The sequence below is a fragment of the Apteryx rowi genome, unplaced genomic scaffold (genome assembly GCF_003343035.1).
Source record: "Apteryx rowi isolate R43461 unplaced genomic scaffold, aptRow1 scaffold_491, whole genome shotgun sequence".
In the NCBI taxonomy this organism is placed as follows: Eukaryota; Metazoa; Chordata; class Aves; order Apterygiformes; family Apterygidae; genus Apteryx; species Apteryx rowi.
This window is the reverse complement of record NW_020450751.1, coordinates 373,351-399,019: the sequence shown is the minus strand read 5'-3', so window position 1 is coordinate 399,019 and position 25,669 is coordinate 373,351. Positions and strand designations below refer to the sequence as shown.

General features: G+C 35.1%; 1 protein-coding gene across 4 annotated transcripts in view; it reads left to right on the top strand.

Annotated features, from left to right (window-relative positions):
* The window catches only part of SEC24B (SEC24 homolog B, COPII coat complex component), a 52,346-nt gene that overhangs the window by 19,414 nt on the left and 7,263 nt on the right, over positions 1–25,669 (top strand). For 3 of the 4 annotated variants that reach the window (XR_003255702.1, XM_026079051.1, XM_026079052.1), the window contains 19 exons: positions 1,342–1,422; positions 3,135–3,316; positions 5,195–5,379; positions 5,703–5,805; positions 6,705–6,831; positions 7,448–7,557; positions 8,530–8,642; positions 10,067–10,185; positions 10,579–10,634; positions 10,897–11,103; positions 11,759–11,882; positions 12,677–12,835; positions 13,306–13,479; positions 14,170–14,280; positions 15,700–15,875; positions 17,558–17,695; positions 19,876–19,980; positions 23,091–23,183; positions 24,896–24,999. Coding sequence is in view for 3 of the 4 variants with exons in the window: in XM_026079051.1 (XP_025934836.1) it covers positions 1,342–1,422; positions 3,135–3,316; positions 5,195–5,379; positions 5,703–5,805; positions 6,705–6,831; positions 7,448–7,557; positions 8,530–8,642; positions 10,067–10,185; positions 10,579–10,634; positions 10,897–11,103; positions 11,759–11,882; positions 12,677–12,835; positions 13,306–13,479; positions 14,170–14,280; positions 15,700–15,875; positions 17,558–17,695; positions 19,876–19,980; positions 23,091–23,183; positions 24,896–24,999 (2,467 nt within the window). In the remaining variant the exon portion in view is untranslated. Of the gene's footprint in view, positions 1–1,341; positions 1,423–3,134; positions 3,317–5,194; positions 5,380–5,702; positions 5,806–6,704; positions 6,832–7,447; positions 7,558–8,529; positions 8,643–10,066; positions 10,186–10,578; positions 10,635–10,896; positions 11,104–11,758; positions 11,883–12,676; positions 12,836–13,305; positions 13,480–14,169; positions 14,281–14,529; positions 14,655–15,699; positions 15,876–17,557; positions 17,696–19,875; positions 19,981–23,090; positions 23,184–24,895; positions 25,000–25,669 lie in introns of those variants that run through there. The other variant, XM_026079053.1, reaches the window with a different exon arrangement.

Below are 25,669 nucleotides of genomic sequence, written 5' to 3'. Positions count from 1 at the left end.
CTGTTGTGGCTTAACTTTAACATAAGACAATTCTTATTGCATTTTGTGGAAGTTTTTGTGTTTTTATTGAATGAGAATCTGAACTTTCCCTGACACACATGGCAAGCTTAGAGTTTGAAGCTGCTTTGCAGGACATTGCACAACTAATTGTATGTCTTATTTCTTGGGGGTAGTTTTTTTGTTTCTTAGCTGAATGCTTTAAAGACAACATGCTCAAAACCGATCTATACAGTCATGATGTTGCCGTGGCATTCATGATGTTTCCCAAATTTCAGCAGCGATATGCTCCCATATATAAGAACCTCTTGTCCAACCACTGAAATTCTCTCTTGAAATAGTTTTGGCTTCACAAAGGGGTGGGTGATCTTTGTTGATCCTTCTGAGTAAAGCAGTATCGGTGAACCTCTTCTGCTTCTGCTCTACCTGTCACACCACAAAAATTACATATAATCATCTTTTTTGTGAATGCTTACATTTACTAATTCCTTTGTGTTGTACTTTGTGGCTTCTGGCATTTTAAGGTGCAAAAACATTTAATCTGTTTTTCCTCCTTGGCCCTTTTTCTTTGTAAATGTACATAAAAAAGCACTAGTAGAAATGTTTTTACATGTGTATTTGTTTGTCGTGTTTTATATTCAGAATAGAGGCTTAGGGTCACACAAAAATTGAGCATTAGCAATCTATTCAGTACTGAAAAAGTTTATCAATACCTACATAGTTGTGACTTTTGGCTGCACCAGAATTTGGTTTATTCTGATTGAGGTCAAGAGCTCTTGTCAGTGTTCAGTGGAAACAGAAGCTTTATATCAAAACTGAATCAAGCTCTTAATTACAACAGCATGGAAAGGAAGAAAAAGCAAATACGTGTCAGTACAAAATTTACCCTATGCAGCATTTCCACCTCAGGCAGAATTCACTCGGAAGACAATGGGAGTCTTTTGTGTTGCTTGAAGTTCTGAAGGAAGTCATGAGAGAATATTTTAAAAATGTTGTATGTTGCTTCATCTTATGTAGTCTAGAAAGAGTTTGTAATTTAATAGGAAAATATTATTGATTTCAAGAAATAACTCCTTATCATTGTTTTTTGTCCTTCTCCCTTTGGTCTCTCTATGCTGTTTGTTTTTGTTTTATTTTTTTGTTTTGTTTTGAAATACCATGTAGATTGCTTATTTCTTCCTCCCCCTCATTTTTGCTGTGGTAATAGCTTTCTAGTCTTACAGCTGAAGTGTTTTNGGGCTCTTTCTTGAGAGCTTCTTATGAAGGTTTTTAGAAAAAAATCTTCAGCCTCTTATTCCTCAAAAATTTGCTGTTTCAGAAGCACCTTTCTTTTTTTTCCCCTAGCAATTGATAGTTCCTCTACTACTAGCAGTGCCTCTCCTGTTCTCAACAATTATGATGCCCTGGAAGGAGGTGGCTATCCAGGTGAGCCACTTGCTGTTGTATGCTGATTCTGAACTGTTTGTCTAAGACTTAAATATTTACCATTTATGGGTTTTTTTTGTTTGTTTGTTTTTCCTATCTGGTATTGTTTAATGTTAATTAACAAGCAGGTAAAAGGAAATACCTATGAACTTGCTTTTTTTTTTCACTTTTCATTATTTTAACACAGAAATTGGAGTAAATGTTTAATAAAACTTTACTGTATCATAATCCATACTTTCCATTGTAATATTGAGGGTAGTAATGGAGGTATGCTCTTTGCAAAATGGGGTAGCGCTCTCTAGGTTATGTTGTTCGCCTGATTGTGTTGACGTTAGTAGCTGATAATATGCACCCCTGAAGTTTTGAGAGACCAAAGATTTCAGTTTGCAGAGACGCTTGGATCAGGTTTTCTTCTGTTTATCCATGTTTAAAGAAAATGTGAAAAATATGGCTGCTGTTCTGCTTACTTTTATCTCTAGAAATATCAGGAATGTTAGTTTTGTTCTAAATTATCTTACTCAAAGACTACCTCAGTCTTGAAATATGTAGAGCTGTCATACTGGGAGTGGTTAGAAAAGATGCTGTTTAATGTAAATATGTTAGCCAGTATTTTCAAAGATAATTGGATTAACTTTTGGGGCTCTCCTTCTGGCTCTTTTGCATTGCTCTGGTATCTCAGAATGTCACAATAGTTTGCTTAAATATTTTGGAGGGACTCTTGTGTAAAGCAAAATACCCATGAAGTAAAAAACTGATATAGCTAGCAGCATAAGGCCCAGCTCATGCGGTAAGGGCAGAAGAGGTCTGGCTGCAGGATTATGGATTCTGATTTCTCAGCTAGTAAGTATCCATTTTGGTTCTGCTGAAGGTGTAGTCTAAAAATAATTTGTTCTTTCTGCTTTCCTTAAAGAATAAAAGCATCAGGTTTAAATTTCTTTGGCCTGTTGCTTTTCTGACTGCACAGACCAAACCTAGTTTCTTAGAAGAGGTTGGGGTTTTGAGTGGTTGTCCTGCCACTTCTCCCAGTGAATTTTACCAAGTTTAAATTCTTCTGAAATTTAGGTCATGCTTGTAGGCATTAAATTCTAAAGAAATGCTTTCATCTCTTCACAACTGTTAATGTGTTCTATGAGCTGAGATCTACATGTTACTTTCAATTTAACCTTTTAAAATAGCATAACGAAACTCCGCTGTAGGCTATACAGGGGGGACGTACATTACTTTAAGAAAAGCTCTGTATCTACACTTAGAGAATAGTACTATCACTTTATATTTTAAAACCATAAGTGGCTTGGGAAGAAATCAAGCATGAATGGGCTTTGTTTTTGTAGTTTATATCAAGGTCAAATCCTGGAGTAAAATATAATTGTAGGGGTTTTTTTACTTCCTTTTTCTTTACAAGTGAAAAATTTGTCTTTTAAAAAAAAAAAAATCCTTTTTTATAAAATGGCTTTTTGAAGTTTCTGTGAATAGATACGCAAGTCTATAGTCATCTTCTGATGAAAACCCCATTAACAACATTAGTTGCAGTAATCTGTCTTGCTAATGGCTTGTAATTATTTATTTGGTCAATGCAAATAAATAAATTGATAATGCAAGAAATGACAAATTGAAGGTATTGTTTGTTTGTTAAGCATTTAGGAGTTTCCATTTAAAATAGGACAGAAATAGTAAGTACATTCCTTACTTGTGGGATTTTTTTGTCTTTCCAGAGACACGTTCTGTGACCAGCAGCCCGGTTCCTGCCCCTTCAGTTCCCCAGCCTTCAAAAACATCTAAGCCCTTTGGTTATGGATATCCAGCACTGCAGCCTGGTTACCAAAATGCAACACCACCTGCTCCTGTGCAGCCCAGTAATCCAGGCCACCATCCTGGCTTTCAGCACTATCAACAGGTTCATATTATACATCTTTTTCTACATATTTTCATATTTTATTTTTTTAATTTTTGAACTAATAAGTGTTGATATAATATTGACATCGTATGTCTGGATGTTAACCTAGACTTCTAAGTAGAAGGCTTCTTGAATGAAAATTTTAAGTGTATCTGCAAACAGCTAGACTTAACGAGTTTGCCTAACCAGTTCTTATTTGGAGCAACAGTTTTAAGGTGTATTGTTTTAAAAGATCTGTACTTTAATGATAGAAACCATAAAGAAGCATATCAAGTGCTTGGTCAGAAAATAAATATTTGGTTAGGAGCAATATCATGGACTAGGATCTCAAGCAGTAAACTGCGTTACTGCTAAGGCGTTGTACAGGGTCCGGATGAAAGAACTGTGAAGCAGCTGTGCTGGGTGTATGGTGGAGCAGGCCGCCTGTGTCTGCTCCCTTCTCCTGGTAACAACAGCACCAAACACCCGAGAAGTTGCGGACAGTCACCTGGCTCTGGTCATGCATGTGAGTGCTGAGGGGAAGTACAAAAGCTCAGACAGTGCAGAAAAGTGTATGTGTTCAGGGATGTAGAAAACCAGACCTGCTGATTTGCAAACCCCCCTTTCTGAAATAAGGGTCAGCTTCAAATGTGTCAAAACTACTGCCGAAGGTGATCAGAGTTCCTTATTGGTGTGAGTAGTACAGTAAATCAGCATCTAATACCCAGAAGAGAATACTTACGTTGTTACAGAGGTAATGCAAAATGTGACATAGAGGAAATATTTTAATTATTTCTTTGGGCTGAAAGAAATAAGTGTGTTCAACATAGCTTCCTTTTTTTTTTGTATATTCAGGGACAAATTTTAACCGAATAGCTTGAGTACTGCAGGTGTTAGTTCTTTAAATTTATAGCATAGTCCATGATCTCCTTAAAACTGTGTTAGTCATCTTCATTATGATAGCTTGGTTTGCTGAACTCAAGTGAATGTGAATTCAAGTGTGTAATGAAACTGAAATTGTTTTAAACTGAGAACTGAAGGCTTAACCTAACTTTGAGTTTCTAAATTGAGAGAGTTTTTATATTTACTCCTTTGAAATGTTCTTTCATAAAACTGGCAAGGCTTATGATGATAAAGCCTATGACTTGCCTTTTGTTGAAGAGACATGAAGAGAAGGGGGAATCTGCCTGCCGTGTCCAACTTCCTAAAGGGTGAGTTAGGCTAGACTCTCTCCAGGGGCATGCAGTGTTTTTTAAAAGACAGCAGTCACAGGTTGCAACATGCGAAGTTCCAGCTGGAAATACAAGGAGAAAGTTCTTCAGAATGGGTGTGGAGAAGCACTAGAATAGGTGCACTGTGAAATCATCCATCCTTGGAGATTTTCAAAACTCAGCTAGACAAGGCTATGAGCAAGCTGATCTAGCTTTGAAGTTAGTATTTGAACAGCAGTTTGGACTACCAGATCTCCAGAGGTGCCCTCCAGCCTAACCTTTTCTACTTTCTATGGTATTTTTTATATTAAAAAATATAAATATTTGAAACAATTTCTTTAAGTTGGAAAGATCACCTGGTGACATCTTCGAAGACAGAAAAAATCCTCTGTTTTCCTAGTAACTTACCTGTATTTTTATGCTTGGAAGACTTGAACATAAGGATGGCATGTGACTTCTGATGTTGATTTGTATACAGAGTTTGAATTTTGTCTAATGAAATGTATTTGGAAGGATTGTTACATTTTAAAATTACTGCTGTCCAACTGTTTCCTCATATGTATAGGTTCTTTATTAACTACCACTATCTTTTGTAAATAGGTGTTTGGAAAAATTGGGATTACAAGAAGATTTAAGATTGCATTTTTAAACATGTGTTTACCCATTTGCAATACTCATGTTTTTGCAGCAATATCCAGGTGTGAACCAGCTGTCCTCTTCCTTAGGAGGACTAAGTCTACAGCATTCTCAGCAGCCAGAAAGCTTGAGACCAGTAAACCTTACACAAGATAGGAATATTTTGCCTGTTTCTTCACTTCCAGCGCCTGTGCCTAACTTGAACTCTGATCTTAGGAAATTAAACTGCAGTCCAGAGTAAGTGTATTGTGTCTGTACCAGCACGTTACATTTTTCTGTGGCTGATAATTATTTAAAACACTAAAAAAAAAAAAAAAAAGTGTAAACTGACACCTGACTGTAAATCATGGTGATTTAAACTGGGGGAGGGAGTAGGCTCCTGCATTCTTTAGGAGGTTTTTTACTTTCTTAAAGACATGGTTTCTGTTCATTTTAAATGTTAGTTTTGTAAAACATAGAATTTCTTAAACTTCAAAATTCCTTAAAATCAGGTGTTAACACAATGTTTTTAACGTGTTTTAAGATTTCATTTGTAACATAATGTTTTTATTTCCTTTCAGCTCATTTCGATGTACATTGACGAATGTTCCACAGACACAGGCTTTGTTAAACAAAGCTAAGCTTCCTTTGGGTTTGTTGCTACATCCCTTTAGAGACTTAACGGTAAAGTAAATTACTTTTAGTATATACGTTTAATACATGTATTTGTCCCATTTTGATTCAGACACAATAAAATAATCATGAAATACAAGTCTGAAATTTAATAGGAGTAGCAAGAAGTTTCTTGGGGATTAAGAGAGAAGAGAGGAAAAAAAACCTTGTAATTGCTACTTCATCAAAATCTGTAAGGGAAAACTTTTGGACAAGTCCTTCAAAACTTTTTCCTTTTTACTTGTTTGAATGACAAGTAATGGAGACTTAGATTTCTTTTTGAAAAGTGGTGCTATTGTGAATGTATTACTGGGGTGATAAATGTTATCAGTAGAAGTTAAGCACAATAAAAGATTGAAGCTATGCTCACAACTGTTAAGCAACTCCCCTCCATATAATTTATTTGTATTTATGCAGAAAGGTGAATAACTGTCTGGTATGACTTTTTTTTCTTTACAGTGTGTTCTTCAATGTATAAGGTTTGCTGTAAAGCATCCTTAGTCACCCAACGTTGTCCTGTCTTGCATAATTTCCTTTACTTTTAGTAGCCATGTTATTTTAACGATATAATTTTTGTCCGTGCACTTACCCTGCTCAGTTTCCTTTTAATGCAGCTAATGTATTACATTGTGTAAATGTTCTTAAAATAATTTCATTAAAAGTCTATTGTATCTTTCATTAGTGAGATTAGATTTAAGGCAAAAAATGCTAAATATTATTTCTTCTGATTTTACATGGGAGGATTCTTTTCTAATGGGCATCATTATTACTCTGTATGAAAATGAGCTAAAAAGATAAAGATGATAGAATATCTGGGCTTAAGAAGCTTTTATACTCTGTACTGCAAAATAATGTTTTCTATAAAATGTATTGGGTACCTTTATTACAGCTTTCCATTATTTTCTTTTTAGCAATTACCAGTAATAACATCAAGCACAATAGTGAGATGCAGATCCTGCAGGACATATATCAACCCATTTGTTTCTTTCATTGATCAAAGGAGGTGGAAATGCAATCTGTGCTATAGAGTTAATGATGGTAAGTTCTGTAAGAAAAATTCTTGCATTTATGTAATCTCTTTCAAGTATTTGCATCATATCAGTCCGTGAGATACTCTAAGTGGACTAAGATGACAGTAGTCTTAAGATGTTTTTAAAATCTCTAGATCATAAGTCAGAGGTACTATGCATTTTCTGAAGCAAAAGATCATTTTGCAGCTTTCTGGGAGACTGAGGTGATGTGATCAGATTGTCCTGATGACTTGTGTAATGAAATCAACTTGCTCCATTGACTGCTTTTGTAATAGGGAAATGAAAATATGACAACAGTTAATACTGTCTGCAATCCAGGCCAAAGATTATGATAAAGAATCCAGATTGTGTTGAACTTGTTGTAAAATGCTTTATTTGCATTGCTGTAGTCAAGATGATGTTATATCATTGTTTAAAATGAAGCTGCTTTTGCTTCCAGTTATTAAACTTTGATGTTGGTTGGGATACTTGAAATGTTCCTTGATTTTTACATATCCTTAATGTGAGTTTTTTCTGTTGTTAATGATAATTGAAATATGTCTGCTTTAGCTTGCTTGTAGTTGCTGTAATGGTTTTTATTTGCTGATAAATACATAAATATTGGAAACATACTTGTTTTCTAGTTCCTGAAGAATTTATGTATAATCCTCTGACACGATCTTATGGAGAGCCTCATAAACGGCCAGAGGTTCAAAATTCTACAGTGGAATTCATTGCTTCCTCAGACTATATGGTAAAAATGCTTTCGTAGGAACTTTCACAACCATTCTGTGTTAATATAAATGTTTTTTAAATTAACATTGCACATTGCTCCAGTGATATGTATTAATTTTCCTGTGAAGGTCCTCTAATACCAAAGAGTAGTTGGATTTCATATTTGTTTTGAGTTTTGGCAAATGTATATATTCGAAGGCTTGTCAATGAAATGCAGTTGCAATGTGTACAGTTGCTCGCTATAATTTAACATTGCATAATGTGCCCTGGGTCTGATACAATGTGGTTTCTGGGTTTCTCCCTCATTCTCACAGGGGCTGTGAAAGACCAGTAGCAGAATAATGAGGGGAATTAAGTTGGGTTCAAATCTCTAGTTAGGATCCTATCTGTCACAGTTACTAAATAGGAGTCAAACTACAATTGCTGTGATAGTAGTCTTGTATCCAAGAAGGATAAAGAAACAAGGACTGGAAAATGGCCCTGTTCATAATGACATTGTTAACAGCAGCAATAAGAAATTTTACTCTTAGAATTGAAACACTATGGCTAAATTATTTGGCAATATGAATAATTATAGCTTGTATATGGTGGGGAAAAGGATGCATGCAGATTGTTTTAACACAGATTAATGGATCACATTGTCCCCGCTCTGAGAGAACAGTGCTGTTTTGAAGAGTAAGGTCCATGTCTGGCACCCATATTTCATTTTTGAGTTGACTGATGGAGAGACTAGAATGTCCAGTTTCCGCTCAGAAGCGTAACAGTGTATGCTTATTGCAAACAGGGATTATTAACTGCTGGAAATTGTCGTTAAACCTGCCCATGTGACTGTTTTAGACTCTTGTAAGATATAATTTTATTGCATAATGTATACCTTGCATTTTTCTAAGTATTCCCTTTTTCTCCTTCCCTTTCTAAGGACTAATCATTTTTTAATATTTCTTTAAGTATGATTTTTTTAATCTAATTGTCTGCTTGTTTTACTTTGTAGCTTCGCCCTCCTCAGCCTGCAGTATATTTATTTGTTTTAGATGTGTCTCATAATGCAGTGGAGGCTGGATATTTGACAATAGTCTGCCAATCATTGCTGGAAAACCTAGACAAGTAAGAATATAAATAACCTTTTCAGATTAGCTATGTGTAATTATGAACAGTACTAGCCTACAGCTTTGAAGAAAACTTGCATGTAGTGTTTAAGTGATCTGTTCCTACAGGACAGAAGTGTTGTTGCCTGAGACAGATTCTGAAATGCAACTTACATGTCTAAGGAAATAATACAGCTGTGTAGTTCAAGTCATTTCCATAATGAGAAATACCTTCTCTTTATGTGATTAGTGGATCTGAAAGGAGCTGTATTTAGCTGTAACTTCTAACAATGTATTGATTGTTCAAACATCTGTAAAGGTCTCTTTTCTTAAGACCAACAAAAATAATTAATTTATAGAAGTTAAACTGCCAATTCTCATGTGCTGAAACAGCTGAGGTGCTGTATCCTGGCATGTCATAACCACTAGTACGAGACAGCCAAGTTGAAATGTGGTGTCAGCTTGGCGTTTTTGTAGATCACAGTTACCTCAATCTACTTATGCCTTGTCCAGTATGTGCCATTTTTGCACTGGAACAACACCTGTGAGATTTCTGTTGGTGCTTTCTGAGGGAGGGCTGATGAACTTCACGAGGCTCATGTCTCTGAAAATAAATTTGCATCCTGTGGAGGCCTGCCTCTTAGAAAATGTATTGCACTTTGCAACTTATTAGGAAGTTGAAAATTTTCCTTTCTGATAAAGGCCACCAACATGTACAACAAAAATACTTCATTTATATATATTGTTTTAGTCTTTGTTCAGGGCTTTGTTACTATTTAGTCAGTGTGTTCTCCAAAACACACTAACATTTTGGAAGATTCAATTTATATCCAGGTGGTAAAGCAATTTTTGTCTCTATTCCTTTTGTTCCAAAAAGGTTTTCAGCATTTGCTGATGTTGTATATTTTATTTTGGAATTACTGTTTTTTTTTTCTTTAGTTTAATGCCATACACAGAAATGTGGTCCACATGAGAAAGAAGAATGTTGCATTCTACAGACATTGATTTTTATTTTAGTTATAAGTGTTCTGCCACTACGTTATCGAAAAGGGTTTTTTTGATTTTTTTTTTTTTTTTTTTTAAGAACAAAATGCACTGTTTTCTGTTGAAGAACGGTATTTTTCATATTGTAGTGTAGTGCTTAAATTAGCTTATTAAGCTGTCTTAGAAATAAACATTGGTATATTAGTGAGTGCTTATCTGCAACATCTGGAGTCTTGTAAACTATATCATAATCTTGCCTCTTCAGAAAATATTGAAGAAATAATATTTGTATTCACAAATTCAGGTCTTCTTTCATGCTCTTCCCCCATTCCTTTCACCTCTGAATACATGAACTGAATTTCTGCTAATGTCAGTGGGAGCTGTGTGTATATATGTGTCTTATGAGAGAGAAATTAAAATTTAGGCCTTAATAGTTGACTCTTATTCTTTACACTTCAGGCTGCCTGGAGATTCAAGAACAAGAATAGGGTTCGTAACATTTGACAGCACTGTTCAATTTTACAACTTGCAGGAAGGCTTATCTCAGCCTCAAATGCTGATTGTCTCAGATATTGATGGTAAGTAACAAGAAAATGGAAACTAAATTTCTGAGAAGCTTTTTAAGATTTTTTTTTTTTTTTTTTCCCCTAGAGGAAAGATTAGACTCTCTCTAATATTCTGATATTAGGTCCAAATTCATAGGGAATACTTTATTCAGAAATAATCTTATGCTAACTCAAAATAGGTAGTGTTTAAAAAGTGAAAATCAAATGTTAATTTTGCTTTGAATAAAGCAAGCTTTGTATAGACTGTTTGTTTTTTTGTTTGTTTGTTTTTAATAATACATGTGTCAAAACTGTAGACCTTATTTGGTGGCTTTACAGCAATGGATAGTGAAATGTTTTCTTCTATATGAACTTTTTTTTTCCTCATTAAAGAAAAAAAAATACTGTTTTCCCTTCTCCTCACAGATATTTTCCTGCCTACACCAGATAGTTTACTTGTAAATCTCCATGAAAGCAAAGAGGTATGATTGCTCAAAACCATATTATTAAATTTAAACAGATGAATATTCAAAACAGAGGTTCCTTTTCAATTATAAAAATATTATATGCTGTTTGTTTGATGCGTCATAGTTTTTAAAATGACATTGTTTACCTCAGTATGTTGAAACTAAGCTGAAATATTTGATACCAATTGTTCATCACTTATGACAACACAGCTTTTTACTAATACAAAATATCTCAAGTTTGCAAAATCTCAGAAACACCTTTCAATGTGTTTTGCAGCTGATAAAAGATCTATTGAATGCATTACCAAATATGTTCACCAATACAAGAGAAACACACAGCGCATTGGGTCCTGCACTTCAGGCTGCATTTAAACTGATGTCTCCAACAGGTGGTCGGATATCTGTATTTCAGACTCAGTTACCGTCTTTGGGTGCAGGGCTTTTGCATTCCAGAGAGGATCCCAATCAAAGATCAAGCACAACGGTACAAAAACTCGATTATTCATTTTAGTAGTGAGATTAGGGACTAGCAATGTCTTTTTGACTAGCATAGTTCTGCAGAACAACTCTTGTTTTTTGTGCACAACAGTTCATTAAATTTGCAATGTCTTAAATGTCTGCCTTATGCATTTAAGATCACTAATTTATATATGCTTGTATGATATTATTTGTTTCAAAGCATATGAGCTGTTCTTTGGGCCTTTGGTCCATAGCTTGTCTTGACAAGCACAAGAAGTTGCAAATGTTTCTGACTCACTTTATATCAACCTGGGCTTTGAACCAAGGTGTGTGTGTGTGTGTGTTAAAACACAGACCTAAAACATGAATTCTTATTATTTTTATGGTCTTGTAATATGCAATATCCAGTAAGTATTTTATAGTTATTACTTGAATGCTTGTTTGTATGAGAACATAAGCTTCCTTAAAAACTTATAACTGCTTGTAAATATAAATGAAAAGAAGGTGTAGCATAAAGAAATTATTTCTGCAGGTGTTTTGAAATGCCTAGAAAGTATTGTTTAAAAGAAACACTTTTCTGCGGTACTTTGCCATTGAGTAGTATGTTTATTGCGCCATAAAGTCTTAAGGGAGCATGATCTTTGTTTTAACTCTTCTCCTGTGTAATTTGTTTACCAAAGGTGGTCCAGCATCTTGGTCCAGCAACAGATTTTTATAAGAAGTTGGCATTGGACTGTTCAGGCCAGCAGACTGCTGTGGATTTATTTCTCTTAAGTTCACAATATTCTGATCTAGCTTCTCTTGGTAAGGGGTACTTAATGCACATACTTACTGCTTCCACAGTTTTGTCTGTCTTCGGAAACATACGCTGAATCAGGAGTTCTTAAATCATATAAATCTTTCTTTTTGCACTTTCATAAGTACAGCTAATGCTGCAAAGAGTTTGACTTAAAAGGTGATAGTAAAGAACAGGAATATCGCATTGATGCTATCAAAGACGGTTTATTCTGAGACTTAGCAATTTTAAACTAGAAGGTACTCTTCTGCTCGAGAAAGGGAAACAGCCAGATGGCAGGGAAGAATAAAGTTTAATCATAAGGGTAGAACACAGTTCTCACCTTCAGTTCTTTTGATATTAAACCAAGATTTGTCTCTGCGCACCAGAAATCAAGTATTTCTGTATACATCCCCCTATTCACTGCCAAAGGTAGCATGCAATATTAAGAAGCTTATTCAAAAAAGTGTGTATGTACAATTAGATAATTGTGTATTGGGTGACTGACTGCTGTCTTAAGTGATGGGAGTCAGGAACAACCATACTTGTCTTATAGATACAGGTTATATCAGGAAAAAGATGAACATAGATGGGACTTGAATGAAGTTGGATGGGTGAATTTGTGTGTCCTGACCTCATGTCACTAAGACAGTCTTTATTTTTCTTCTATACAGTGAGGTTTTAAGAAGTTTCTTAAGGCCTGAATATCATTTGAGGGTTTTTCTGCTTAAACTGATCATGAAATAGCACTAGTGTCTTTGTTCTGGTTTTTATAAATAAATGTTAGTTTTACCTCTTAACCATGTCTTTTTCTCCTTCACAGCTTGCATGTCCAAATACTCCGCTGGATGCATCTATTATTATCCATCTTTCCATCATATCCATAATCCTGCTCAGGCTGAAAAGTTGCAGAAAGATCTGAAAAGATACCTTACAAGGAAGATTGGATTTGAGGCAGTTATGCGAATACGATGTACAAAAGGTATGCTATAAATACTTATGGAAAGTTGATGTAAACATGTTATCTATTACTTTAAACGTGCTTAGTCTTTAGCAACAAGACATTTCACGTTATTTCATTTTCACTGAAGATTAAGATACTTGCCTTCTTGACATCAATAAACTGCATTAGCTTTTGCCTTTGTATATCTGAGGGTTTTTGTGTGTTTTTGTGTTTTGGTGGTGGTGGAGTGGTGGTGTTTTTTTGTTTTTTTTGTGATGGCACCTACTCATTTCAACTAAATTGAAACGTGTAGTGTAAGGGCATCATCCCATTTGGAATTTTCAAAATTGAATATGAATTTTCTAGAGGATCATTCTGAAATGCCCAATGATTTGTATAGTAATTGATTCTGCTTACTATTTAGGATAACTATTTCTCCTATCCTATTGATAGGAGCTTTTCATGCTGTTTTAACCTCCCTCTGTGTGAATTATTTCATCTGCTTCTAGGTCTTTCAATACACACTTTTCATGGGAATTTTTTTGTACGATCGACTGATCTCTTGTCACTTGCCAACATCAATCCTGATGCTGGATTTGCGGTACAAATGTCCATTGAGGAAAGTCTGACTGACACATCTTTGGTTTGCTTTCAGACAGCTCTTCTGTATACTTCTAGTAAAGGTGAATAAATTCAAACAAGTTCACCACTGTTGTGTGTGTTTGTTTTAACAGTGTGTTTGTATAGTTAGTTCTATGGTCTCTTGTTGATCTCTATTCACTAAGCAAATTTTGTCAAAGTCAGTCAGCCTATTTGGCAGTGAATCATATAGCTAAATCTTTATAGAGTTTGTTTTGATGGGAAAATGTAACTTATCTCCATCTTTAAGTAAAATAGTCCTGCTAAAGCACCTTTACTTAAATGGCATGCCATTGCTATAAGCCATGGTATTGGGCACCTACTGCAATCAAAATCACAGATCCTTCCTTAAGTTGACGGATTTGAGCTAGTTGCTGGTATGTTTGGTAGGCATAAAGAATAGCAGCTATTCTCTGTTGCAGAGGATGCCACAGAATTTTTGGGTGGAAATCTATATACTGTCATCTGTAGCATGCAAAACACTTCGGGACACTGTAAGCTAGTTCATGTCATGAACTTGTGCTAATTCTTAAGTTGACTACTTAAGAGCATTTCAGAATTGAAAAATGTTAAGAGGTGGGAATGGGAGATGGTGTTACTGCAATTTCATGACTGCTGTGTTTTTACACAGTAAATACAATCTTGGATGAGACCAGATATGGTGTAACAACTGAATATATGTACCTCTTCCTACCGGGAGATGTTGCATACTGACTTCTACTTTTTTTTATTAGGTGAACGGCGAATTCGAGTGCACACGCTTTGCTTGCCTGTTGTCAATTCACTGGCTGATGTATATGCAGGAGCGGATGTACAAGCAGTTGTATGCCTCTTAGCAAACATGGGTGAGTACAGGAATGAAAATTCAGGAATGAAAATTCAGATATGTTTTCATACATTCTTAATTTGATCAAGTGTTTAAACAAAGCAATGAATGAGGCCTGGGTATTGTAGAAAAAAGTTGGAATAYACTAAAGCCTTTGTACAGGAAAGATGATGAAATTGAAGTCGTATTAAAACTATTAACTGAAATATTCCTTAGTCTGAATGCTTACTTTAATCTTTTAAAGGAGCTTTCTTATATTGTTCTCTAGAGGTTTTTAAAAGAAGGAAGAGTCATCTTTGAAAAAGTGTGCTTAGATCAAAACCCTTGTGCATCATCACCACCATGGCTGGTATTTCAAACTTCAGCATTCCGGGATCACTTAAGAAATGGCATGAATCAGTTGAGTGAGTTACTGGAGACTGAAAGACGAAGTACTTCTGGCAGCAGTGTCTCTGAGATATGCCTCTTGCCTAACATTGCTGGGCTGAGGATGCTTACTCTTCCCATACTTGTGTACCACTGCCTTTCTGTGTCACAAGCAGCTGTTTCATAGGCTGATCTCTGCCACTGGCTCTGTACAGCTCTCTGCACAGCATTTTTGTACATGCCATATTGTATATTAAAAGTCAAATAACAGATTAGAGGAAATGAATAGTACTTCTCAGAATAGTTGAAGTTGGAAGGGACCTCTGGAGATGGTCTAGTCGAACCCCGCTGCTTAAGCAGGGTCACCTAGAGCATGTTGCCCAGGACTGCGTTCCAGTGGTTTTTGAATATCTCCAAAGATGGAAATTCCCCAGCCTCTCTGGCAACCTGTTCCAGTGCTCAGTCACCCTCACAGTAAAAAAATTTTTCCTTATGTTCAGATGGAATCTGAAGTAGTACAGTAGTCTGAAGAAGTACTTTTGTATCATGTGTTAAATTTGCATTCAGTCCAGCAGGTGGCTTCCTCCAACCAGATTTCAGCCCTTTCTCAGCAAAGAAAAATTAAACTTAAATTGTACTAAGCGTAATTAAGCTATTGAAACAGTGGAAGTAATTTCTTGCTACAAAAAAATCCAGAAAAATTACTGCAAATACGTGTCTTGGAGGCAGGACAGCAGATAGTTTTGATAATAGCTAAGTTATTTTTATAATGTTTAAAACATTAATTGCATTTGGTTTCATATGTATGTATCACAGTTTTAAACAATTTCCAAGAATGGGAACTAGGACATAGAGATCAGCCACACTATTTTTTTTAAGCAGCATAAAAATTAATTTCACTGAGGAAAATCAGCTTGTTTACTTACTAAAAATAAATAAATAGAAAAATTCATCTACAGTTGTGTTTTTAAAATCCTCAAATATCACCCCAGAGTACGCCTAATATTTTGAAAATTCATGTGGATGAATGAAGTCATCTTTGGTAATTTCTTGTGTCCTTCTCATCCAACAGCTGTGGATCGCTCAGTTTCATCTAGTCTTGCAGATGCAAGAGATGCCTTAGTTAATGCTGTGATGGACTCCTTGGAAGCATATATGTCAACTGCCTCAAATCTGCAGCAGTCCGTGCTGGTAGCACCAAATTCCCTCAAGCTGTTTCCATTGTATGTTTTGGCTCTTCTCAAACAGGTATGTATAATGTAGGGGGATTCTTTTTTGATATTTGATTCAAAGTTGCTCCATTTTGAGTAATTCTTCAGCTCTAGGGCTAGGTTCACTGCTAGACTGTCAGCCCTTTTCTGAAATTGAGAACTGGGTTATCTTCTTTTGTGTGAAAGTCCTCTAGGCTCAACAGAGATGGCTAGTTTAGCTTATGTGACATGATCAGTGCCTGAATAATGTGGTGGTGTGTTTTTGTGGTTTTTTGTTTTTTAACTTGATTTTGTTTTTTGATATTTTGTGTTACTTTGTTTTACAATGAAAATCAGAAGTTAAATATTGTAACAATATTTCTCAAATTTTGGCAACTAATTGGTGTTGCTTAAATGATTATTGGAAACCACTTGTTAAATTTATTTTATGAAGAGGAAACAAAAATTTTTCAGTGCCTATGCTCCATACTTTGAAGAATCAGGAAACAAAAGGAGAACCCATGGAAATATAATGAAATCTGTTACAGAAGCTAAAATGATGTAGTTCACATAAAAGTAGTTAGTACTTTTGATTTTTGAATATCTTCCCTTTTTGTATTACCAAAAATCATACTTAAGTATAAAAAAAAGAGAGCTTACCACAGGGTTTTGTCATCAATAAATCTCAAAGATTATTTTAAGATTTTTATGTCTTAAAGTTGGGTATTCTGTGTTTTTGTTTTTGGTTTTTATTTTAGTTACAAAGAATATTTTTGAAGTTCAGTAAGAAATCTGATCACAATCATTTATTTTCTTTGGCTTAGTGATGGCTGCAGTCTCTAATATATGGATTAGGAATTTTTTGGTAGGTTTAATAAGTACTGCAACTAATAGTAGAAAACACAAAGAGTTTAAAAGTAACAGTGGGTGAGGAAATTAGTAGCTTAGTGGGTTTCTTAAATTATTTTTAACAATTAAAAAAAAAAAGCCAGGGATATTATAAAGAAAACAAAATGAGAATGCTTATGGTAGTCAAGGATAAGAAAACTTGCGTGCTTGGCTTTGTAGAAGTGAGTTTGCATTTTGAGATACTGGATTCATTGGATCAGAATAGGGTGCCTGCTCCATTGTCGTCTTTCTAACAGTGACTGTTTACCAAGTGCTTCTAAAGGAGGTCTGAAAAATCCAGTAGGAAGGAGAGTTACAAAATAAATTGTGTCTCATGACAGCCTAGTTTCTGCCATAAAACATGAAGGTATTTCCCTTGCTGTTTAATTGTTAAGAATATAAATCTGGATTTAATCTTATTATCTGCAGAAGTTTTTGTTTTTGATCCTACTAAGCTCTTAGTTTCATTGCTGTTTGGCGTCTGTAATATCACAGGCCGATAATAGTTGTGAAGAATAAAAACAAGAGAAATGTGAGCACAGACCAATAGAGATTTTACAAAAGTGGAGAAACTTTTTTTTCTTCTTCATCCTTCTACTCTTCAATAAGGAGGGAGACTGAATTAGATTTTTAAATATATTGTATGCAAGTTGTACTTAAGGAGGAATTTTTTAGTGTAATGTAAATATTTTATAATATAATTGGGATTTTCTAATGTAATACCAATAAGATGCATTTCCTTACAAAAACTTTGTCGTCTTTGCCTGACACTCTAAAGAAATCTGAAAAACAGTGTTTAGGTCTGACATAAAATATAGGATTGATTTGATTAACAACATTGTTTTCTTACAGAAAGCATTTAGAACTGGCACTAGCACACGCTTGGATGATCGTGTATATGCAATGTGCCAGATGAAGAGTCAGCCTCTTGTTCATCTGATGAAAATGATACATCCCAACATGTACAGGATAGACAAATTGATAGATGAGGTAATGCATGAATCCTTTTTTTATGACTTTAAAAAATTTTTTTAATGGAGTGTTTGTAGAACCTAATGTTGTGCTGTAGCAATTTGTTGGAAAGTTATTGTAACTTAAAGTGAGTATTTTCCATAAATTATAAAAATCAAGAAAATCATTCCTTTTCAATTTTTGAGTTGCAGATACAGTAATATAATATGAGAAAACAATGCTTTTTCTTTACCTTGTTTCAGTGACTTTTTCATATTTGTATTTTTCTATTATATAAAGAAAATAGAGAAAATTGTATGCATTAGATGTATATCTAGTGTTTTTTGTGTTTTAGAACAGTCTGGGAGAAATGTATGAAATAGATTTGTTAGGGAATTCTAGGTTTGTATTCTAAAACCAGATAAAGATGTCTGAAATAACAAACTTTGATCTTTGACTGGTGTCAAAGAAATAAGATCGTACCTCCAGGCTGCTACAATCAGACGGAGGAAGAACTTGATGTACAAAAATGATTTTTATTAATTTTTCCCTTCATAGAGGTAACCTAGAAAATGGATGTATTTTTAATAGTAACAAGATGAGATTTTATTTAGGGTCAAAGTTGGTTTTAACTGCAAAAATAAGTTGTATTTTTTAAGGAAGTCATCGTTAGTTTGTTAGTCAGTCATATATATTTACAGCACTAACAATAGCTTTGAAGAAGGGTAACTAGGAACTTGTTTTTTAAGTGTCATACAAGATTATATAGTAATTTGAGTAGTTCATCTGGCAGTTGGCATTATTCAGCACAACTGTAAGTTATTTGTAGTTTTGAAGTTTCTTTTAAAGTATTTTATAAATTTATATATGCAAATCTAAACTCAGTGCACTTCAGTGGAATTCTTAATCAGTCTTTCTATACTTCTATTTTTTCCTCGCTATTTGAGAACTTAACTTCTTCAGTAACTCCGTTGAGTTTTTGTGGTATTGATACTGAAACACAATATTCAGTATGTAAGTGCTGTGAAGAATGAGCAGTCTCTTGGGGAGATCCAGTTTTATTAACAAAAGATGTCAGGCCAGTTTTCTTACAGAATAATAAAGAAAATAGGGTTTATTTTGACCTACTGAAATTAATTTACAAATCTTAAATCATATGATAAAGTGTTAATCTGCTGTTTAGTACTACTTCAGTTTGAAGTATTTGCAGCACAAGCTGCTTTTAAATTTCTTGTTTCTATAGAAAATTCTATGATTTATATTACAAAAGACTTTTGCTAATAATTAAAAAAATAATTTTCTCTTAACACTGGATTCTCATGAAAATTGAGTATAGCCTGGAACTTCTCCAAGTGGACAAGTAGATGGCTTTCATCATTATGCATAGGTCCCAACAAACTTCTAATCTATTGCATTATAATATGGAATTCTTAATTTAGTGCGTTGGAGGGTTTTTTGTGTGTATATGTAATCTTAAAATTCAATCTGAGTGAAGATGTACTCAATTTCTTAACTGTTTTCCCTATATCATGCTTCACAGATTTGTAATGGATATCCAGCCTATCTTTATATTGGATGGGGAAGCAGCCTTGTCACAATCTGCTTTAATCTGAAATAATACAAATTTTATTATTATTTTTAATATCTCCCTGCTATAGACAAATTGTTTGATCAGATCAGTCTTAACTCTGTGTGGACAAACTCATATATTAGTTTGAGAATATATTTAGCTACCTGTTCTACTTCAGGCAGGGTGTTACATCAAAGAGCTTTCTGTTATTGACATGTGGTAAAATAGTGAACTCCTATTGGGAGTGGAATTTGACATTTTTCTGCTCTCGCAACATTTCTAAGGAAGTGGAATGCAGTGAAAAATAGACAGAGTTTGATATGGCTGGTCATAGAAAATTTTCCTTAAGTATGGGACATTAGACTTTTGGGAGGAGGTTAGCACCTGTAAGATGAGAAATGCATGCACAAGTTAAATGAACTGGCATTATTCTTGTTTAGGTAATGAAGTAGGCTTTAGGTTAAATACATAATTCTAGAATTGATTAATTTAGGTGGTTATTTGAAGCTAAAGATGGCATTTTGTTACATGAGAATCCTCAAAAAGCTGCCAGAGTGTAACAGCTTTTTTCCAATTTCATCATACCTGGTTAAGATAAAATTACTGAATTGAGATTTGTTTATATTATGAGAATTATTGCTTATTACAGAGTGCAATACATGTAAACGACAAGGTTGTTCCTCAGCCACCTATTCAGAAGTTATCTGCAGAGAAGCTGACAAGAGAAGGAGCTTTTCTTATGGATTGTGGTTCAGTAAGTTACTGGTTTCATGCATTCCTCTTACAAAATAAGTGTGATTCATGCTGAATGCTTAAAAGCAGCTGACTTTCAACATTAGTAGTGTAGTGAGTCAGTATTCCTGATAACCTAAGAGTAACTCATGTTCCAGTGAAAAGCTTTCATATTTTGATCAGAGGAATGTCTGTAACTGAGGTTGCATATTAAGCCTTCAAAGGTTCATTTTTCATGTTAAATTTATCAGAATATATGAAGAGTTCACGTCAAGATTTTTTTTGGAAATAATGGATTTCCTTTTCAAAAACTTTTTAATGGTTATGAAACTGTAAGTACAGACATACCTCGTTTTATTGCGCCTTGCTTTATTGCGCCTCGCAGATACCACGTTTTTTAGAAATTGAAGGTTTGTGGCAACCCTGCGATGCCATTTTTCCAACAGCATGTGCTCACTTCATGTCTCTGTGTCACACTTTGGTAATTCTCACAGTATTTCAAACTCTTTCATTATTATTATATCTGTTATGGTGATCTGTGATCAATGATCTTGGATGTTACTATTGGAATTGTTTTGGGGTGCCACGAACTGTGCTTATATAAGACGGCAAACTTGATCGATCAATGTTGTGTGTGTTTGGACTGCTCCACCAACTGGCCATTCCCCCGTCTCTCTGCCTCTCCTCGGGCCTCCCTGTTCCCTGAGACACAACAATATTGAAATTGGGGTAATTAATAACCCTACAGTGGGCCTCTAAGTGTTCAAGTGAAAGGAAGAGTCGCACATCTCTCACTTTAAATTCTGTGGAGGCTGAGAGAGGTGAGGAAGCTGCAGAAGAAAAGTCTGAAGCTAGCAGACGTTGGTTCATGAGGTTTCAGGAAAGAAGCCGTCTCCATAACATAAAAGTGCAAGGTGAAGCAGCAAGTGCTGATGTAGAAGCTGCAGCAAGTTATCCAGAAGATCTAGCTAAGAGAATGGATGAAGGTGGCTACACTAAACAGCAGATTTTCAATGTAGACAAAACAGCCTTATATCGGAAGAAGATGCCACCTAGGACTCTCATAGCTAGAGAGGAGAAGTCAATGTCTGGCTTCAAAGCTTCAAAGGACAGGCCGACTCTCTTGGTTGGGGCTAATACAGCTGGTGACTTTAAGCTGAAGCCAGTGCTCATTTACCATTCCGGAAATCCGAGAGCCCTTAAGAATTATGCTCAGTCTACTCTGCCTGTGCTCTATAAATGGAACAACAAAGCCTGGATGACAGCACATCTGTTTACAACATGGTTTACTGAATATTTTAAGCCCACTGTTGAGAGCTACTGCTCAGAAAAAAAGATTCCTTTCAAAATATTACTGCTCATTGACAATGCATCTGGTCACCCAAGAGCTCTGATGGAGATGTACAACGAGATTCATGTTGTTTTCATGCCTGCTATCACAACATCCGTTCTGCAGCCCATGGATCAAGGAGTAATTTCGACTTTCAAGTCTTATTATTTAAGAAATACATTTCATAAGGCTATAGCTGCCATGGATAGTGATTCCTCTGATGGATCTGGGCAAAGTAAATTGAAAACCTTCTGGAAAGGATTCACCATTCTAGATGCCATGAAGAACATTCATGATTCACGGGAGGAGGTCAAAATATCAACATTCACAGGAGTTTGGAAGAAGTTGATTCCAGCCCTCATGAATGACTTTGAGGGGTTCAAGACTTCAGTGGAGGAAGTAACTGCAGATGTGTTTGAAGTAGCCAGAGAACTAGAATTAGAAGTGGAACCTGAAGGTGTGACTGAATTGCTGCAATCTCACGATAAGACTTTAACGGTTCATGAGTTGGTTCTTAGGGATGAGCAAAGAAAGTGGTTTCTTGAGATGGAATCTACTCCCGGTGAAGATGCTGTGAACGTTGTCGAAATGACAACAAAGGATTTAGAATATTACATAAACCTAGTTGATAAAGCAGCGGCAGGGTTTGAGAGGATTGACTCCAATTGTGGAAGAAATTCTGTTGTGGGTAAAATGCTATCAAACAGCATCACATGCTACAGAGAAATCCTTCGTGAAAGGAAGAGCCAGTCGATGCAGCAAACTTCACTGCTGTCTTATTTTAAGAAATTGCCACAGCCACCCCAACCTTCAGCAACCACCACCCTGATCAGCCAGCAGCCATCAACATCAAGGCAAGACCTCCATCAGCAAAAAGATTACGACTCGCTGAAGGCTCAGATGCTTTTTTAGACATAATGCTATTGCACACTTAATAGACTACAATATAGTGTAAATATAACTCTTATATACACTGGGAAACCAGAAAATTTGTGTGACTCACTTTGTTGCAATATTCACTTTATTGTGGTGGTCTGGAACTGAACCCACAGTATCTCCAAGGTATGCCTGTACTAGAGTTTGTCTAGCAAAGTACTTCTCATTTATGTGTGAATCTCTTCAGATATGCACAAATATAAATGCATTTATGATTTGTGGCTTATGTGAGCTAAGAGTTGCAAGAGTGAGGGAATTGTGAGGAGAGAATAAAATCTGTAGATATAATTTAAGGTGATGGTAGAAATTGCCGTAAAACACACTTAATGGGATAAAACATGCTACTCTAATGGCAGTCTGGAAAGAAAGTGCTTGAAAGCTAGTATGAGTTCAGGGGCTGAGCGTGAATGTCAAACTAGTTTCTCTCTCCAGATGTCTGAAATAATAGCTTTAATGTGTCTTGATAATTGCTTCTTTCCTGTAACTTGTTTAGAGTGGGAAGTCAGTGTACTTGACACAGTGGTGTGACTTTATAAAATTTTAGGATTTCCATTTTAGGAGGTAATATGGGAAGGTAGTGTGTTAACTGTTCCAGTATAGATGAGTCCTGGATCCTTATTCTTCCAGTATTTGCATTTTGGCTGTAATTTTTTGGATTGATCTTACTCCAGATGGTGCCAGTGTATTAATAAGTCAATGTGCAAATAGTGAATATAGAGATATATATACAAATTGCAACTGGAGTTATCAGGTGATTTATTTGCATAAAAGGTGTATTCTGGTAATATTCCAATTACATCACCACTTGTCTCTTTCTCTAAAATGTGTGCAAGGCCTTTACTAAAACTGATTCTGACATCTTACAGATATTTTATATTTGGATTGGAAAAAACTGCAATAACAACTTCATAAAAGATGTCCTCGGATACCCAAACTATGCATCAGTACCACAGAAAATGGTGAGCATTTTAATGAGCTGTGCTGTATAGTGCTTACATTTGGAATCTATATTTAATCTATATTCTTTTTCTACATTTTCAACTTTTAATTATATAACTGTGAGTTAGGTATATTTTATTAGGTACCTTCTAATTTCTTGCCAGTCCTGTAGTCCTAGCTAGTTGTCAAACATCTTTAAGAAAATAATGTAAATATTCATTGAATGCCAAAAAAAATGTTCAGTTATGTTACTGCTTTTATTAAATTTTTTTTGGAAATGCTTTTGGACTCATGAGAATAGGATGAAATTTCCTAGATAATTTTAGGATTCATTCTCCTCACAAGTGTATTAGTTAATTTAAAGTTATTTTACTGATATGATGGTTGTCAGAAGCTTTATGTTCTCTGAACTTGGTTTAAACCGGATCTGTGGTATGAGGGGATATGTCTGTGAATAAAGGATGGGAGTTAAGGTTTTTTTTAGATTCCAAGCCTGAGTCAGTGTTAAAAAGAGAAACATTTTTAGCTATGAGAACTTCGGAGCCCTTCAGCGTGTGCTTTGGTGGAGGGTTTTGTGTGTTGTAACCTGTATCTATAATCATCCGTGTAAAATGGAGCAGCAGTTCAAGAGAAGACTTCCTCTTCTGTGGATACTGATTCCAAAATATGAACAAGTGACAGATAAGGAGGGACCCTGTTAAGATACTCTGCAAAAGTTCTGAATCGAATGATTATATGCAGATAATACCAAAAATGTGTTAGCCATTGTAGAAGCACACAGGAAACTATTTCCTGCTCATAAAGCTTGCATTGTATGAAGGGGGAAAATAAAAGAAAAGTGGCAATCCTGAGAACAGGTGAGAGTGAGTGGTGAGCATTAAGACTGCTCTAAAATTGGACTGCTTGTCCAGACTTCCACCTTTTACTTGCATTAGCAATTTAAAACTGTCCCCTCTGATCAGCTGGTAGTATTAGTTGATAGTTTCTTATCACTGTGAGCAGAGGATGAATTTGAATAAAGGATGATAACTTTTTAATGGTTTTATAGTGTTTATTATGATGAAAAGGAGAGAAAAAACTCTGAACATGGATGTAAGTTGTCATCTTTGCTTTTAAATTATGCTTCCTCCGTTCACTTACTACAAAGGCAGCAATAGAACTAGTTTTAAATCTGTAGTCAGACTTTCTTATCTCATGTTAAATATCTTAAAGGTTTATGTAAACCTAAGCGTTGGTATACTTAGGTCAGTGAGTGGCTAAAGCAAGATTTAAAAATTTTTTTTCCGGTTCGTTCCCCAGACCAAATAGTCAAGAATAATCCTTGTGTTGAACTTCGCTTTCAGTTCAGATATCGCTTTTTAGTGTTTTGTTCATCTTTTCAGTGCTGCAAAAGGCAATATCTAGGAACTTGGTGCGTAGGGAAAGAGAAAAAACTGTGAAAGCAGCACTTTGAAATGATGACTTTAAAATGAGCCTGCTTTCTAAAATGTTTTGCACTTAAAAGGCATTTTCTGAGTTAAGGGTGAACTATTTCCTACAGAACAGATATTACAGATTTTTTTGTATTTTAAGCTGAAGAGAAAATGTGTATGTGTAATAAAAGGTAGGTAACTTTTTTAAACAGGAATTGGGGCTATTTTGTCTTTGAGTCATTTATGACTCTCAGGATCTGTTTTTTCTAAATAATTTTGATAATAAAAGAGAATGACTTCATTCAATTATCTTCAACCAGACACAGCTTCCTGAGGCAGATGCACTTTCTTCAGAAAGGACACGGTCTTTTATATCCTGGCTTAGAGACAGTAGACCTTTAAGTCCAGTTCTTCAAGTAATAAAGTAAGTATTTCTGTGAGCTACTGGTAATTATTGGGAAGTTGTGTTTATAGTTTCTAACAGACATCAGTGAAAAGTGGGGACATCTGGCCCAGAAGAAACTGAATACCATCCCTTCTCCAGTTGATATGGCGCTGTCATCTGAAACTGCTTAGCAACAGTGGTTATCTTTGAATCTAGTCCAGATTCACTTATTAATAGTTTTATTGTTAGGAATTAGTTGTATATTTTTGTTGTTAGGAATAGACTAAAACTGTGGATATACTTATGATCAATGAAATTAACCAAGCCAATTTCTGGTTTAGCTTTTATAATTTTCATATATAAATAATTCAGGCAAGTTTAATGATTTGTAGATGGTTTAATAATTGAGTATAATTGTTATTGAGCTCTGTAGGACAGCAGTTGATTTATGACATGAATATAGTGTTGTTTTGAAGTGTTTTCAAGCCCTGACCTGCCTAAAGAAGTTTAAATCCTGTAAAACGTTTATACTTGAATTTTCTTTTTGTTTTTCTTCTCTAGAGTACTCAGTGTACTGAATCTGATGGAGATCACAGTTCTAAATGATATAGCTAGAGAGTATTGGTGACTATTTCTGACTTAGATAAAGAATAAATTTAAACATAGGACTGAAATTCTTCTCCAGCTATTGGCATTGTGGCTGCTGCTT